The 16,584-nt window shown below is 43.0% G+C and overlaps 1 protein-coding gene across 7 annotated transcripts in view; it reads right to left on the reverse strand.

Annotated features, from left to right (window-relative positions):
• Positions 1-318: 318 nt before the first annotated feature.
• clcn3 (chloride voltage-gated channel 3) overlaps positions 319-16,584 on the reverse strand; it is a 34,425-nt gene continuing 18,159 nt past the window's right edge. For 4 of the 7 annotated variants that reach the window (XM_022764086.1, XM_022764081.1, XM_022764085.1 and 1 more), the window contains 13 exons: positions 14,747-14,907; positions 13,529-13,628; positions 12,439-12,626; positions 11,842-11,964; positions 10,281-10,487; positions 10,084-10,164; positions 9,739-9,991; positions 8,766-9,058; positions 8,485-8,671; positions 7,547-7,945; positions 7,123-7,339; positions 5,533-5,608; positions 319-747 (listed from right to left, as the gene is read on the reverse strand). In XM_022764086.1, the coding sequence (XP_022619807.1) occupies positions 571-747; positions 5,533-5,608; positions 7,123-7,339; positions 7,547-7,945; positions 8,485-8,671; positions 8,766-9,058; positions 9,739-9,991; positions 10,084-10,164; positions 10,281-10,487; positions 11,842-11,964; positions 12,439-12,626; positions 13,529-13,628; positions 14,747-14,893 (2,448 nt within the window). In that variant the 5' untranslated portion in view covers positions 14,894-14,907 and the 3' untranslated portion in view covers positions 319-570. Of the gene's footprint in view, positions 748-3,372; positions 3,411-5,532; positions 5,609-7,122; positions 7,340-7,546; positions 7,946-8,484; positions 8,672-8,765; positions 9,059-9,738; positions 9,992-10,083; positions 10,165-10,280; positions 10,488-11,841; positions 11,965-12,438; positions 12,627-13,528; positions 13,629-14,746; positions 14,908-16,584 lie in introns of all 7 variants that reach the window. The other 3 variants (XM_022764083.1, XM_022764087.1, XM_022764084.1) reach the window with 2 other exon arrangements.

Here is a 16,584-nt window from a genome sequence, read left to right on the forward strand (position 1 = left end):
GGTGAGGAAAGTGATGTTTGTTTTTTTTTTGTTTATTTTTTTTTAACGGGAGCCTGGAGGTTTCAAGGTCCCTCATCGCATCCCTCATCAGCGGTTCATTCTGACCTTTGACCCCAGCCAGGCGACGCCCACCACGACATCAGCAGAGACAGGACGAGGGTGAGGCACATGAAGAGTGCAAATGGGTGTTTCTTTACAGGTTAGGGGGTCCTATGCGTGTTCGTGTGTGTGCAGAGACAGCATGCATGTTTGAGGTGTCTGCAAGTGCAAAAGTGTGTGTTTTTGTGCAAGTGTGTCTGTCTGTGTGTGTGTGTGTGTGTGTGTGTGTGTGTGTGTGTGTGTGTGTGTGTGTGTAAAAAGTGCATTCCTCGTGTGTGTGTGTGTGTGTGTGGCTTCAACCCGTGACCTCCTTGTGTCCTCAGCAGCCAGAATGATAATAACAAAGTCTTTTTTTTTTATCATTGTCTTTTCCCTCTAATGGCCGGTAAGTCTCTGAGGGCCACAGTCAGTCGGCGAGGTTCAGGGTCTACTAAGCTGAAAACTAAAAAGAAAAAACAGGATCCAGAGATGTCAGAGATTGGAGCCGTCCAGGAGATGAACCTCCTCCTCCTCGCTGTCGTCTCCTCCTCCAACCCGGCCGTCCTGGAAGGAGCGGATCAGTTGAACATGATGGACTCGGGATCTTGGTTTGCCATTTGAGCCATGTGACGAAGGATATCTTTTTTTGTGATAATACCAAGAAGCCGCCTGCAGGTGGAGACAGAGGAGAGGAGGAACAGGAAAGAGAAGGGGGGGGGGGAAAGAGGTTTAGTGAAGTGAGGAGGATCTGGTGGTTTGTAGTGAGGGAGAGAAAACAACATCATGTTTTTGTTGGCAAGGAAGCATCCAATCAGAGAGAAGCACATGATTTTAATTTTATTCCATTTTGGTTCATTGGTAATGAATTATAAAAATAAATGTCTGGAGCCAACAAAAACATGAGTCCCTGAGGAAGCAAAAGTCAGCAGGAGGAGAGGAGTGAGGAGGAGGAGGTGAGTAAACCAGAGGAGGAAGAGATGAAAGCAGGTCAGAAACAGCACCCGACTACCCTCTTCAGAGCAGGGTGTCATTTCGGACCCTGCACCAGTTTTGGTTTTATGTTATTGGTCCAAAAAGAGGCTGGTGAGAAGAAGGAAGAACTGGATCCTACAGGGGAGACGGGGAACACTGAAGAGCATGTGGTGAAAAGTTAAAGCCTCAGAGGAGAAGGAGAAGAGGAGACACGTCCCTGTCACAGGAGGCTGAAATCATTTAAGGAGATGGAAGTGGAGATGGGGAATTCACTTTTGTCTTTAATGTCCCACTTTGAGTTACATTCAATTGTTTGTGCAACTGAACACACAGCTGATCGGATATTACAGCTAATTATAGCCATCATAGCTAATACACCTGGATTAACAACAAAATGGTAGAAAACTACTTTATGGTCCAATAGTTTTATATATTTCTACATTCTGCTTTTCATGAGAAGCTTTGAAATCATCTCTTTAACAAGCTCTCGTATGTGAATCTGTCTGATTCTTCTTTTCATTCCTTTTTATAGTTAAAATGTCTAAAATGACTAAACCACAGCTTCCATTTAAACTGCAGCGTTTCTCAACACCACAATAGGATTTAACAGACAATGTGACTCTGTTTCACACAAACAGACAGAGTGAGACCAGAAGAGAGCGCCGTGACAGGACACTCAATATTTTCATTGTGAATTCAAAGTTTCTAAACCGTGGGACAGAGCTGCTTCCTCCTCCTCCTCTCCTTCAAGTTTTAAGCACTTTTACGTTAACCAAGTCTGACTTAGTCCCTAGCATGTTTCTGAAAACTCAGTCGGTCAGAATTATTCCGTCTGAACCAAGAGCACAGATGAGATTCGTCTAATTATAAAATGGCTTTGATTTCACAGCTACTTCAACATTACAAATGATTAATTAAGTTCTGTTTGTGATGCTCTTGAATTCAGGCATGAATGTAGTCTGAGGTCAGGTGAAGAGAAGCATCTGAAGACTTAAGGAAACAGCTGAAAGCGGTGAGTAGAAGCTGTCCATCTGCTACAGAGCTACAAGAGTGCAGAGCTGGGTCCAAAACGTTTAGTGCGGTTTGTTTTTAATACTGTGAGGTGGAGTAGATTCATACATTCAGCTTCGTTTGAACCCTGGAGAGTCAAAAACAAAGAGTCTAGAAACAAACATTTGAACCCAGGTCTGTGTGAGAGGAGTTGAGAGGACCTGTGGTGGGATTAGAGCTACAGCTACTGAGCAGCAGGAGGCATGAAACACTGGTGAGACGTCACACAGATCAGACACGGGTTTCCCAAGAGCTGCTGAGATCTGCAACCGTCGTGCTCATTTTCTGACTAATGAAACAAACGCAGACAGTTGCAGACACTTGGGATACCAGGTGCAGATCAAAGGGTATCAGGGATGCAGGGACAGGGGAATTAAATGCGGTGTTCCCTGTAAGTCAGCGGTGTCCGAGTTCAGTTCCAGGTAATGACTGGAACCTCTGACCAGGAAGTGAAATGTTACCTAGAACTAAACTTAAAACTAATTTACAATACAAAATAAAGCTGTAAGAAAATATAAGACTTTTCTTGCGAAGTGGAGAAGGTATGCTAACACTATTCTGTATCAACAGTGGACATGTTGCTGGACAGTGAAAAAGGACATTTCAACTAAATATTCAAAGGTCACCCTCATTTTGTTTCTACTGAGGTCAGCTTCTACTGCAGCTAAAGATTTTCCTACATTTCCCAGAATGACTCAGCAACCATCAGGCAAGAGGTTTAACTGGCTGAACTCACTACGCGTTGGCTCAGAGAGCAACAGTGTTTGTATGGGCCTTTTGTGTGAGAGTGTAATAAAGATGCTAAATAACTCCTCAAGAGCCTCTACGAGCACCATTCAGTGAGTGTGTCTTTCTTTTGTTTATAAAGCAAAGATGCACTTCAAGGCTTTTCTTTTTTTTTTTTTTTTTAAACAATAAAAATCTTTTTTTTTTCTCTCTTGAAACTGGACAGGACACCGGCGGCTTAGAGCAAACACTGGCAGGTTAAATCATGGGATTAGTATTTACTTCATCAAGGTAATGTTATCACACCACGTTAACTGGGCAGCGCTCTACAGCGCGACTAGAGCCAATCAACACAACAACGTCACTCCACCACAGTGCTCACTACCACTACAGGATGGGGGTAATGGGGGTAATGGGGGTAATATGGGGATGAATCGTATCACTACAGAGGTTCTCCCTCCCCTTCAATAACAAATTCCACCCTTTAAAAAAAAAAAAACATTAAAACAACGGTGGTCCGCTTTCCCAAGGCGGCTATCTACTCGCCAAGTGGTTGTTAAGGCGACGAGTCAGATGTCGTCAATCTGTGGAGACCCAGGGCGAAACGGTGGGGTTGAGAGGGGAGGGGTTTAAAAACAAAACAAAAAGAAAAAAAAAAAAGGAAAAAGCAGTCGTTAATGAAGACAGAAAACTGAGGGTGGGTGAATACTTTCAAAATGAAATGACCAACTACTTAACAAACAACAGGCATCATGGTTACATGACGGCAGACATGCTGAGAAATTATATCTACCACTGAATGTCTGGTTCTACAGTATGTGATCGGATCTCTGCCAGAACACGTCTAAGCTTTGTAGCTACTACACATCAGGAAATACAAAAAACATGAAGGTGCTAGCATGACGCAGCTGACGCGGCACTAAGCAGAGCTGCAGTAGCTACAAATGCAGTTTAACAGGGACGAGCTGCAAAGCTGCGCTCTGGGAATCTAACGAGCACGTTTCAGACATGTAATCTGTAACACTGCTGGCTTCATCTATCTGTTGAACGACTGGCATTCAAACACAAACTACAGGATCAAATAAGGGTCAATCAGGCTTGTGAAATGATCTTCAGAATTTATCTTAAAGCTCATCTTAAGAAATTCAAGTTAGTGAATGTGTAGAGGTTTGTGATTGTGGAAAAAAAAGCTTGTGGACTGATTATATCAGTGGTGCGGTTACACAAAAGCCCTGAGAAAACGCGAACACCAACACAGTCATGTTACATAAAAAGTTAATACTTAACAAAATTGACAAAAAAAAAAAAAAAAAGGATTTTTGGCACCAAGCAGGGCTTTGACTATAACAATATTTCTCAGCATCATTTCACCACCTCAAAATCTTCTTGGCCCATATTTGAGCTCATAACAGACCTCCGTAACCTAAATGCTAGCTGCAATGCTCGAGAGGGAGCAGTGGTACCGCTTCGTCAGTGATGGATTTTAAAATGTATTTTGCATTTGAAAGACTGCTCATCTCTGCGGTTTAAGAAGTTCATGAGGGACACTCCCCTCAGCTTCTCACCAGTCTTATCAACTCAGATTTCTGAAAACATTTCGTCACTGGTGTCATCATTTGTCAGATAAGATAAAGAACTCTGCAGCCTGCGTCAGAATCTACAATCTGAGTCTGACTATTTGCTTTCACATGCGTTATGGGAAAGTTTTTGCCGGATATTCACGCTGTGAGCAGTTTGCATGATTTAAAGCTGAAAGTGTAGGGAGACTGATGAAGTGATGCTTTTAATGATTTTCAAAGTGCGTTTTTACTCTTTCCTCACCACACCACAACGAGAGGCAAAATAAATTACACATCTTTCTACAATTTTCACCAAGTTAAATTTAAGACTTAAAATCAGCTCAGTAGCTGTTTTTGTTTCATCATTGGCTTTTTTAAATTCTTCTCATCCACTCCGACTTAAAATTAAAGCAAAGTTCATTTTTGACCTTCATATGGTTGAAACCTTTATATTTTTTAGATGATAATTAAATGACTAATTTATTGCAGTGTTCCTAAAAGACAGAGAAAGTCACTCATTTAAACTCTCTGGGTTTATTTTTTATGCTGCTGTAGTCTTCATGTTAACGTGACAGCATTTAACTCAGACCTGAAGAGTGTTGAAAATTTTATGGAAATGTTACAGGGTCCTACCTAGTAAAAAGTGCTGTCACAACTTTTACAGACAATAAAAAACTCAGGGAGTTAATAGAAAAAATATATCGTCGTGTTTAACGGTTTAACTGCCAGCACTTTTACGTAACGATGCACATGTCTGAAAGGGGCTCTAAAGTGATGTGGGTGACAGTTCCCATGGAGGTCCAACATTACAGGACCCACAGTAAACACAAGAAAGCTTTTCTGCCCGATGTCTCCAAAAGTGCAACAGCTACCGGCAATGAAGATGGAGGTCAGAGAACGCCTATGTGCGTATGTTTCTCTAAGATGAACGACTTCATTAAAGGTGAATCCACACCAACCAAACCAACCCATGAACAACAGAGTGCAAACAGTAAGAAAGAAAAAGAACAGGGAGGTCTTAATGTTTAGCTGGGAACTGTCAACAGCCTTTCACACCAAGTTTCATGCATCCCTCCTAAGAGGCGGAGCCTAAGAGACAGGTGTGATAGTGTGGGAGGGGTCACATGTGTGGGGTGGGGCTAGTCACCAGGGGCTCCGTGTGCTGCTTGAGCTCCTCCAGATGCTCTAATATATTCTTCTTTGTGATGATGCCCAACACAATCCTGAAACACACACCTGTTACTCGGTAAACTGCCCAAAAACAAAAACAACAAACAAACAAACAAAAAAACAACAAACAAAGAGAAACAGAGAGAGAACAGACAGCGGCAACACAAAACATACATAACAGGGTGCAACTTAAAATATTAAACAGATAAAAATAGTTACACAATTCAATTAACACAAAAACAACAAAACTGGATAAAAACTAAAATATTATGTCAATAGCATCTTAAAATGTAAATTATATCAAATGTAGTGTAAGAAAATCAATGTCCAAGTACAAGTTTGGTGATATTCTATATTTTTCTTGGTGTCAACAAATTCAATGAAAAGACAAAAAGCAACAAATTATTAATCTTTTGTCTAAGTATCCAAACTCTGATTGAAAAGCTTTCCTGTTCCTGTTAAACATTAACGAGGTAACATCATTACGATAAACATGGGCACTGTAGTTTATTTGAAGATGGTTCCACATAAACTGTTCTGCTGTCATAAATACTCACTGGAGCACCAGAGGTGTATTGATCCCCAGTTTAAAATAGTCCCCAACGAATGCACTGTTTACTGTTGGAGTAACATTTGATTAAAGACTACAGCGCTCCAGCTGTTTTAGGAAATGACTGAGTCTTTAAAAAGAAAAATAAATCCATATATCTTTAAAGATTCAAAGATGACGTAGGCCACAGACAACGTAGAGAAGTTATAAAGTACTAAGGGATGAATGAACATCACAACTATACTTATGAAATTTGTTGGCATTAAGAAACATATAGAATAACACCAGCCTCATCCTTTAAGATGGACATTTAAAAAATATTTAAATAAAAACAAACACTGCTGCACAGCTCCTTTCTAGTGACGGTAACAACTGATCTGTAAACTGAGGAGTTTATCAGATATTACAGACAATCAACCCTGTAATTCCTGCATCACACCAGCAGGTGGCTCTGTGCAAAACACAAGTCTGTAAAAAAAAAAAAAAATTAGACTGGACCTCCTGACAGTGTGCATCAAACCGATCACGAGATATTTGTCATGTATTTCCACTAACTGTAAAAAAACAAAGCCAGACACTGTTATAAATTAATGGGGGAAAAACCTTAAATGTTCAGATTTCCTGTCAACATGCTTCTTCTCTCAGATTCAGAGCACAAATCGAATGGTTTTCCTGACCGACTATATTCTCCTGGCACGATACCTGTTATGTAGTTGTAGTTAGTTTCAGCAGCTCAGTCTCTTCTACTGAGGAGACTGTCTGTTATTGCTCAGTAGGAGGATAAAGGGAGCGCAGCACAGCGGTTAGGCCAGGCCATGCAGATTACAGGGTAAATCCAGGGGTCTGAGAGCCCATGCAACACCAGACAGTGTGTACATGTGTTTGTGCAATGTTTGTCAACTTCAGACGGGTTAGTCAAACGTAACGGCACCGAAGAGAAAAAGATGGGGAGAAGGATTCGCCTTCTCCTCTTCCTGCCCATCTTCTTTTATTCCCTGCTTTTCAGTTCCTACTTACCCGTTGTGAGTGACCAGGCACTGGCGCAGCCCCAGCTTTCTGAAGATGTCCACCACGATCTCCATGGGTGTGTGGTCGGTGACGGTGAAGGGGCTCATGTCCAGGATGGAGCGCAGCTTGAGGGGCCGAGGGCTGTCGGCCGGCAGGGTGGGTGCGTGCTGAGTGAAGTACACCCTGGAGTTCAACATGATGCCCTCCTGCTTACGACGCGCATTTTCTGAGGAGAAAGGAACGAGGAGGAACAGGGGAACAAGAGATGTGGGAAAAAGAGACACGTGCATTATAATCAAAGGATTGTACCTTAAATGAATCCAGGCACCAGACAGACCAAGTACAACTCTCATGCTGTATAACTGTTCTTACATTTTGCTGTGAAATGTGGGAGAAACTACTTTGTTGAAACAGTCTTGCTCTGCAGCGTTACCTATAGCGATAGTGATGTCCCTTCGCAGAGCAAAGCCCACCAGCCTCTGGGACTCCTTGGACACTATCACAGGGAAACCATTATAACTGGTTTCATTGATGACGCCCTGCAGCTCCTCCACCGTCAGGTCGTCCTGCGTCAGCACCGCTAGCGGCGGGTCGCTGCGTCGTGGCCTCATCACCTCCCTGGCCAGCGTGGTGTGAGTGAATTCTTCCTTGGCGTCGAGGAAGGGGTATCCGTTCAGACGGATGTGGGCCTCGTAGATTCCCTCGCGGCCGAACGCGTCACCCACCCATTTGCTGGTCATGACGGCAGCCATGAGGGGGACGATGTACTCCAAACCGCCTGTCAGCTCGAACACAATGACCACCAGGGAGACCGTCATACGGGTCACACCACCTGCACACGGAGGAGAGTAAGAAAGTAACATGTAAAAAAAAAAAGAATATTAGCCCCATCTAGAGACTGAAACAAAAACATGTAATCTTAATTATTCAAAACAATAACTCAATTTTTTAAACTCACTCTACAGAGGTCTACCTGTAGGAGCTGGGGTGGATGACATGACAACATCTTCGATTACAGTGTATGTAATTTTATATCTCAACAGTGATACAGTATTTATCGAGATCGTTTATTTTATAGAAGAAAGAAACCATTCATCGACAAAATAATGTGGCCTATTTTTTTTGTCTAATCCAGTGAATTGAATACCCGGAAAAAATAAATGTAATTTATCTAATTGAAAGCAAAAATGAATCAGTCCAGTTTAGTCCAAAATTTCCTCATACAACCAGATATGAAAGAGATAGTGCTATAAACTCTGTTTCAAAAGATCTGACAAATGCTGCTTTAAATCATCATTATCACTCAACCCCTGTTCGAAACAAAGCATTAAAACAAATACATAACTGTTGCCATACTATCTGCTGACTCACCCAGACATGCCGCAGCCCCCACCATGGCGTAGAGCCCCGGAGTGATGCAGTCGGCCCCGACCTCGCACCACTCTTTGAACAGGAACCAGTCATGGTGGTAATAGGCCAGCTGCTCCACGGCAATGCCAACGATTCGGCCTGCGATCGCCCCGATGGCCATGCTGGGGATGAACAAGCCCGACGGCACCTGGGGACGAGGAAGTGGAAACTGGGTTTAGTTGTTGATAAAGACGTGTAGGTTAAAACTTCTGCTCTGTTCGGAAGAAACATCCGGGGATCACCTTGAGTCCAAATGTGAATATGGTCATGATGATTTTAAAGATCAGCGCCAGGCAGAGTTGCCACATGGCAGCGTAGACGCCGGGCCCCGCCGGGCGGTTGGGGTTGTCAGTGAAGGCCTTACTTCCGTTCATCTGGCTGCGGTACTGGCAGAGCTGCGACGACTCAAGAGGGCCGCAGTCGGTGAACAGCTCCTTTATCAGCTCACTGGTGTTCTGACGGGTGTACGGGTTCGGGAAAGCAACCACGGCTGTGATGGTGGCCACGAAGATCACCTCCAACACTGGGTACTTTCCTGAGGAGAGAGACAACACAACGTGAGACTCTGTGGGGAAGCTTTTAGCATGATGTTGCATATTCAGGAAATTACAAAGAACCAGAGTTGTCTGTTAAATCAGGAGCCGTTGGTCTGACAGAAGGTCCGACAATAGTGATGCAATGTGAAATGCTAGTTGCATGACCTACTACATCTTCTGTTTCTGTCTCTATGCCTCTACTTTAACCCAAATCACTGAAGTGAACATATTATAAGTGTGACAGGACGTTAAAGTGTAAATACCTCAAACATTTGGAATATATGGTTTTAGCTCACTCAGCGTTTTTGTTTTCCATCACTGTCACTGCTGTCGTCTGTTTGTTTTAGCCAATATTCCAAGCACATTTACTGAAACTATTTCTTAAATGAGCTGTTACTCAGTAAGTATTTCCAGCTGTGCGTGCATGTAAACAATGGTCTGTCTGCTCACAGCCTGGTAGGGGGACATATTGGCTGTTTGCTAGAGAATATCAATGTGTTCAGTCATTCATGTTTTCTCCACAATGATTTATTCCCACATCTGCTGGACGTCACATGGCAGCCCATGTGACGTCTTTCTGCTCGTACAAACAGCTCACAGTGACCTGGACGGCTTCACGTCTTCACCTTCTCATGTCACACTTACTGATCCCAATCCTGAATTAAGACAAAGTAGTTACCGAAGCGTGTTGACTTGCGCCGCCGGCACCAGGCGATGTTGGCTCGGATGAAGAAGGCTCCCCAGAGACCTCCAAAAACTCCCAGAAGGATGAAAGGGATGAGCTCAAACAGGTACCACGGCGTGTGATACTCCACGTAGAACAGCACCAGACGGCTGTTACCAAAGGGGTTGATGGACCGCAGGACGAAGGCCGCCACAAGGGCGGCAAAGAAGGAGCGCCACAGCGTCTTGAGAGGGAAGTAGTAGCTCACCTGGAAGAGAGAGAGGAGAGTTTGGAGCATGAAAATTCAGCTGTAGAGTAATGTCTGGTTCGATCAGGAGTGTAAAAGGACATTTCCTGTACCTCCTCCAAGCTGAAGAGAACTCCTCCTATCGGGGCTCCAAAAGCCACCGACACCCCAGCCGCCGACGCAGCAGAGAGAACCTGAGAGGACAAAACAAACGCACCTCAGCTGACATGATGGCTTCTAAAATGTGGTCGCAAAACACCTATATTTAAATGGTCAAATATCATAACAGCCACCACGTCTTCTCTCTCACCTCTCGTTTCTTGGCCTCGTTCTTGCTGTACTTGGGGAAGAGGTAGGAGAAGATGTTCCCACAGCAGCAGGCCACGTGGACCAGGGGACCTTCCTTCCCCAGGCTGAGGCCGGACGCCACAGCCAGCACTAGAGTAATGGTCTTGATCATCAGCGTCCACTTGCCCAGGTAGCCCCGGATGATAAACCCACTCAGGATGGTCTTGATCTGCAGGGAAAAGGGTGGGTAGAGAGAAAGAAGATTAAAATGAAGTCGAGCTACAAGGATACATGCAGCATAGTTCAGGGTGTGATTCCCATGGAGGTCACAAAGGGTAGAAACACCTTATGGCATCTTCATTTTCATTATCCTTTGCTTTTGCTCTTAAATTTATTGATTTAAGGCTATTAAAAGTTAAGAAAATGTAGATGGTTTAGTTGTTTTGTCAATCAACTAATCGATTAACTATCGCAGCTCTACTTCACACATTCTACGAAGTGCATAGAAACAGTGAACGTCAGTAATTAAGAATTAATTAAAATGAAGAGACAGATGACATCATACGTCCCACCTTCGCACTGTAACAAAACCACGGATCAAACCGCAAAGATGTTCAATTTAATATGATGTAAAAAAACAAAAACTGCATTTTTGATTATTAAATAACTCAAAAAATTATCGACGTAGTTATGCTTTTACCAGACAGTGAACAGTAGAGAGCTGACAGGAAATGGGGCGAAAGAGAGAGGAGGATAATGACATGCAACAATTTCCAGGCTGGAGTCACATCAGGGACAGAACCAGCGTATTTTCAATTTCGCTTTTTCAATCTCTTTAAGCAAATTCACTCATGTTTTTCTTCAGTTGCATCTCTGTCTGATCCTCTCCTTTATTCTCTTCCTGTCAACAGTTTCAAAGTCACAGACTACCACACAATTTCCCCGGCAACGCAGTTCTAGTTTTCTTGTTCCCACGGCAACAAAAAGGAAACATTTATTTTGAAACCTCAGAGCTCTAACCTCAAAATGGCTTTTTCACAGTGCGGTCGAACCTGTCCCGTCTCCCTGCTGCCCACTGAATTAACAATTTTAAGCCACTTCTAGGGCATTAAAGGGAAACCCACGAGCATGAAAGCACACTGGGTGGATCCCAAAAAGTACACATTACCAATTAGATCACTGTCATGGAGAGTCAGGGGCAGCTGCAGAGATTTCATGCGCAGCTCGTAGGTTCTGACACCCACAGCAAATCGATGAAAGAACCGAGGCATAAAACAAAACATCAATAGTCTACAGAAATCCCACACAAGCTTCTTTTCTTACTCTGAAACAGAAAGAGAGACACACAAAAAGAGATTGCCGACTAGCCTTATTAGTTTAGTGGCAAATATTGGCCAATCTTTTACCAAATGAGTAAAAGTTCAAAACTTCTTGTCAGGAAAAAATGACACTAAAGCCAATCCTTACGTCTCGGTTGACGGAGTTTCTTCAATGCATTACCAAGGAGAGGTTTCCGAATGGACTGTGAATGCAGCTACTCGCGAGTTTCAACTGTACTTTTGTGAGAGCACAATTTTCCTCACCTCAGGGATCCCTGAGCCGCAGGCGTAGGGAGCAAACACCTTTACCAGACAGACAGCCAGGAAGGCGAAGGACAGAGCCCAGTAGATGTACATGAAGTAGTTCATGATGTACGAGCCGGGACCCTGAAGTGAGGCGAGAAAGACGAGAGAAGGTGAAGTAAAAGAATAAACAACTGGAAACTCACCAGCACCAAATATCATACAGTATAACATGTAGTCTGGAAGTGTGAGAGCATTGGCGAGCATGCATGTGTGCTGTGCAATTATCTCTTAATACATCTTTCTTTACTATAACGAAGCTCCCCCTCCTCCCTTTGTCACTGTAACTTCTGCTGCATTCAGGTAATGAGGGAAAAGTTATTGGGGTTATTGGGTCTGAACTGACGGCAAACATCATCAATAACACATTAGAACAGTAGCAGATCAGAAAACAGAGAGGCTTGTTACTAAAATATAACAGAATATACGTGTAGAGGAAGGGAAAATAAAAACCTCTCTTCTCTCTGACGTTGATGTAATCAATTAAAATATTATTGAGCAACAGAAAAATGTTGCTGCAGTGACTGACGGGCCTCTCGTGTGCCTGTGTTAGTCTACCTCAGCCTGCCCCAGTATTAGCTCAGCCCAGCTCTTCCACTGGGGACACTTGTCCCGCTCAGCGAAGGTGGTCTCATTGGACGTCCAGCAGCACTGCTCGTGGTTGAACCACATGGCGCTCAGACACACGCCCTCCTTCAGGTCGTTCATCCAATCAGCAGCAATGTCAATAAGGCCAGCCAAAGCACCTGGCAGAAGGAGGAAGAGGAGGAAGGAAAAGAGGGGGCAAAGAGGTGAAGGCAGGGAGGTGAGAGGAGGTAGAAAAAGAGAAAAAAAGGAAAAAGGTGTTTGGTGGCTGTTAGCTTGCTAATTGCCCGTTATCAATGTCACTGTACCAAAGGAAAATACAAAATGAGTCCTGATGAATCTGCGATCAGGCTGCTCTTTCATTTGCATCCTTCTCTTAAAATGTAGTGCTTTTCCTGATGGCCAAACAACAGGGACACCTACTGTCACACTCCCTAAATATTTACCTACATCAATGCAAAATGGAAGTTTTTGTAAACAAATCACTACAGAAATGTTAATATATACAAGGAAGATCCACATCATATGGCGGACACTTCTCTGAATAAATATTATAACTATATTTTAAAAGTCAATGATGGTCTGAATTAAATTAAATCCTTAAATTACATATTTAAGGCCAACATGTTGCAGGTCAGATGAGCCTTTATCAGCTGTGTTACAGGCTCATTTAGGCAGAAAAATGTCGGTCCGTACATCAGACCTTTTTATTTGGATAAAAGCAGGGGAACACAATGAACCCATTTCTTATTTCTCTTCCTTTGTAACTTAGAGAAGCTTCAAAAAGGCAACTTTACTTTGACTAGGGTAGTACAGGGGCTGGTCGGTTTTCTTTCTCTTGGTAGTCGTAAAAACATAAATAATGTGTGGATCAGAGGACTGAGCTCTGGTCTGGTGAAGAAAGTGTGCTCATGAGAAGTGGGTAAAAGAGAGCAAAAGACAGAAGAGACGAGCTGTAAGACTGAGCGTGGACTGCCTGAGGCGAAGCATGTGAGAGTCACCAGCAGAGGAGACAACAGCTGTGAGTCTGCGTGCTTGTACAGCATGTGTGAATGTGTGTTACCTGAGGCCAGGCCGGTTAACGTCACCACCAGCCACCCTGACCAGGCGTCGTACAGGCTCTTTGTGAACTCCCATGCCGACTCCTTTTTCTTACTGTTTATCTGAAAACACAGAGACAAAAAAAATCATAAGAAGGTAGATGGCAGTGATGCCAAAGGTTTGAAAATACCAATGATAAGTCATTCAGTGATCTGCTCTTGTGGCATGATTTCCACTGTTGCTTCAATAAAACTGATGTTTTCTGTAAGGCAGGATAAGACCAGGTTATAAAACCAATGTTTGACCAAGTATTCAAATACCAATCAAATTCTCAGAGTTATCATTTCCGGGACAGCTGCACTAAAGGGCAGGAAAATTGAGTCAATATTTGGATAGACGTGTTGACAGAGACAGGTGAATCAGTGACGAGTTGTGGGCGAGGAAGACGACAGTTTATTGTGTGTCCATTCATTCTGGTTCATTCATGACATCTGCACAATTACATTTCTACACTGTCGAGTTCATTCTTGACCTTGGTCTTGGAATTTATTTCTTGTCAATCTACATTTCTACAATAAAAATAGTTGCCTCAAATATTTGATATTACATTCTTTTTCCTCGATTTTCCAAGGATCAAGTTTTGTTTTTGTATGTTTGTTGGGCTGATGGATCCGCTGTTAAGCCTTCGAGGCTAAAATTGCTGATCCTAACTACCCAGTTCTTCTTTTGTACGACCCAAACAAACCGCTGCTGCTGCTGCAGGAAATGTGCGACACATCACTTCCTGTGCAGTGGAGGATTTTTTTGCTGACACCAGCTAACGTGAGAGCTTTATGAACTGGAAACGGGCCAAGCCACAAACATACCTCTGACTGCTTAGTGTCAAATTAAACATCTTAGTTACAAAGCACATCCAAGCAGACCCTGTGACATGCTTCAAACAAAGTGTGTCCGTGTCTAACAGCATCTGAAAATTCCTTTCTAATTGCACAGGTGTGTGAAGGTGTAAAACAACAACGTGAATATATCAGAGCTCCGTTATTCCTTTTGTAATGATTGATTTCATGTGGATTAAAAAGACAAGACGCAAAAGACATTAAACTGTGGGAGAGAAACTGGGGAGGCAGGAGGAGGATATGACAGCCAATCAAAACAGGTATAAACCCTACTACCTTTAGTCTGACAACAAGTCATATGAAAAGTTTGTTTGAAGCCTATGGAGGATTTAAGGAGTCCTCACCTTCCTGTGTCTCTCGCGGTCCTTGCATTTCTCGCGCACCCAATCGATGGTGTGGAAGTCGTCATAGGTCCCCACACCAGGGATGGGCTCCTCTAGGAAGTCCAACAGGTGTGTGGTGCTGCTGGCAACCCCGCCCCCGTTAGACATGGCGTAGTTAGACCCTGAGCAGGAGAAACAGACAGAAAGCCTTTAATTAAACAATATACAGTTGATAAACCATATACAAGCAGAATATATATATATATTATATGCAAGCATGTTAGGATTTAAAAAAAAAAAAAGAAAAGATTGTGATGCGGTTATTTTGGCTGTGCTGCTCTGCTGTACATGTGATCGTTACAAATGATCCTGAGAAACAGAAAGATCCATCACTGCACTGCCTGCTGCTGGCTGCACATCAGAGCTACATCCCCATCAGAAACACTGCTCAGCCACGCTGAGAAAAACCCGTAAGGCCTGTAGTTCATCAACTCATCTGGAACCGAAGCTAGTGGAGGCTTATGTGCACTGTTGCAACATTTGAATGAGCAAACAGTGCTGAAACACCTGGAGGAAATCTTTTATCCATACTTTGTACAGTCAGAGCTCCCTGCTGGTCTGAGATGCAGCTCACTATGTGTGGGTGGATGTGTGCATGTATGCAGATGGTCTTTTGTATTTTATTTTTTGAACGTCTAAGCTTTCAAAAAGTCAATCAGCAACCTCTACTAAAAGCTCTTTCTGTACAAACCAGACCTGTGACATCTCAAAATGCAAGTAAATGATGTTTTAATTATATTTAAATCGTTTAGCAGATGCTTTGTTGTGGCGCCCTAGCTTGGATGTCTGGCAGTCTCATTAGTGCTGGTCTGATGTTGTCGGCCTACTGCAGGCTGCAGAACAATAGGATTGCCTATAGGCCCAACAACCATGTACAGTCAGTCCTCAATGACTTCAACATGATTAGGATTAGTCACGGCACATATTAATGATTAAACAAAAATAAAGCAAACATTGTCCAATGCCTTTAAATAGATCAGGACAGTGACTTTGCTCATAACAACAAGACTTATGAACATAATTCGTCTGATCTGTTCTGGCTGGATTCAATATGAGAGGGGACAGCATATCATACTGGCTGACTCACATCTGCACACACACAAACACACATGCAAACACACTGACTACAACAGAGAGAGGAAAAGCAGCCCAGAGGTTTATTCTCTCTGACTCTTATCTGGAAAACATCGCAACAGTTACATGGCTGTTATTTGGTTTTGATGCGGCTGCATGACGATAACATGTAATAACATACTGTAGTTCTGAATTAACAATGGGATAATTAAACATCTTCACAGTCTTCAATCCCCATTTTCAAGTATAACAGACCTTTTTCATCAACTTTAAAATGCACGGTCACGTTTAATCTGGCACAGAGTGTGTTTGATAAAATTAGGGACAATCCGTCCTCCAATGTGAAATTGTTCGAGAAGCTGAGCCTCAGCTTCCTACGTGTGATGACACAAATATGTGAGACTTCTTCATCTGCGACACAAAAGCAGCACTGTGTGTAAAAACGACAAAAGAGAGACACAGAGCAACAGTTAAAGCCTCTGCTCAAGTGCTCAAAGGAACCAAAAGGAAACTATTTGCTACTGCTCCAAATGCTTATGTGACACATCTCAAGTCCAACTTGTTTCTCCTGTCTGTGTACATTCACTAATACCAGATTAATCTATTTACACATGGGAGTAATTAGCGTGTTTGTTATCGTTAACAACAGGGTTAAATCTGACGCTGCAAAATGAAACAAAAAAAGTACACTTACTGCTACTGTGACTGCGGCTAAAAACATTAAA

The sequence above is a fragment of the Seriola dumerili genome, unplaced genomic scaffold (assembly GCF_002260705.1).
Source record: "Seriola dumerili isolate Sdu_G_001 unplaced genomic scaffold, Sdu_1.0 BDQW01000531.1, whole genome shotgun sequence".
NCBI classification, from domain to species: Eukaryota; Metazoa; Chordata; class Actinopteri; order Carangiformes; family Carangidae; genus Seriola; species Seriola dumerili.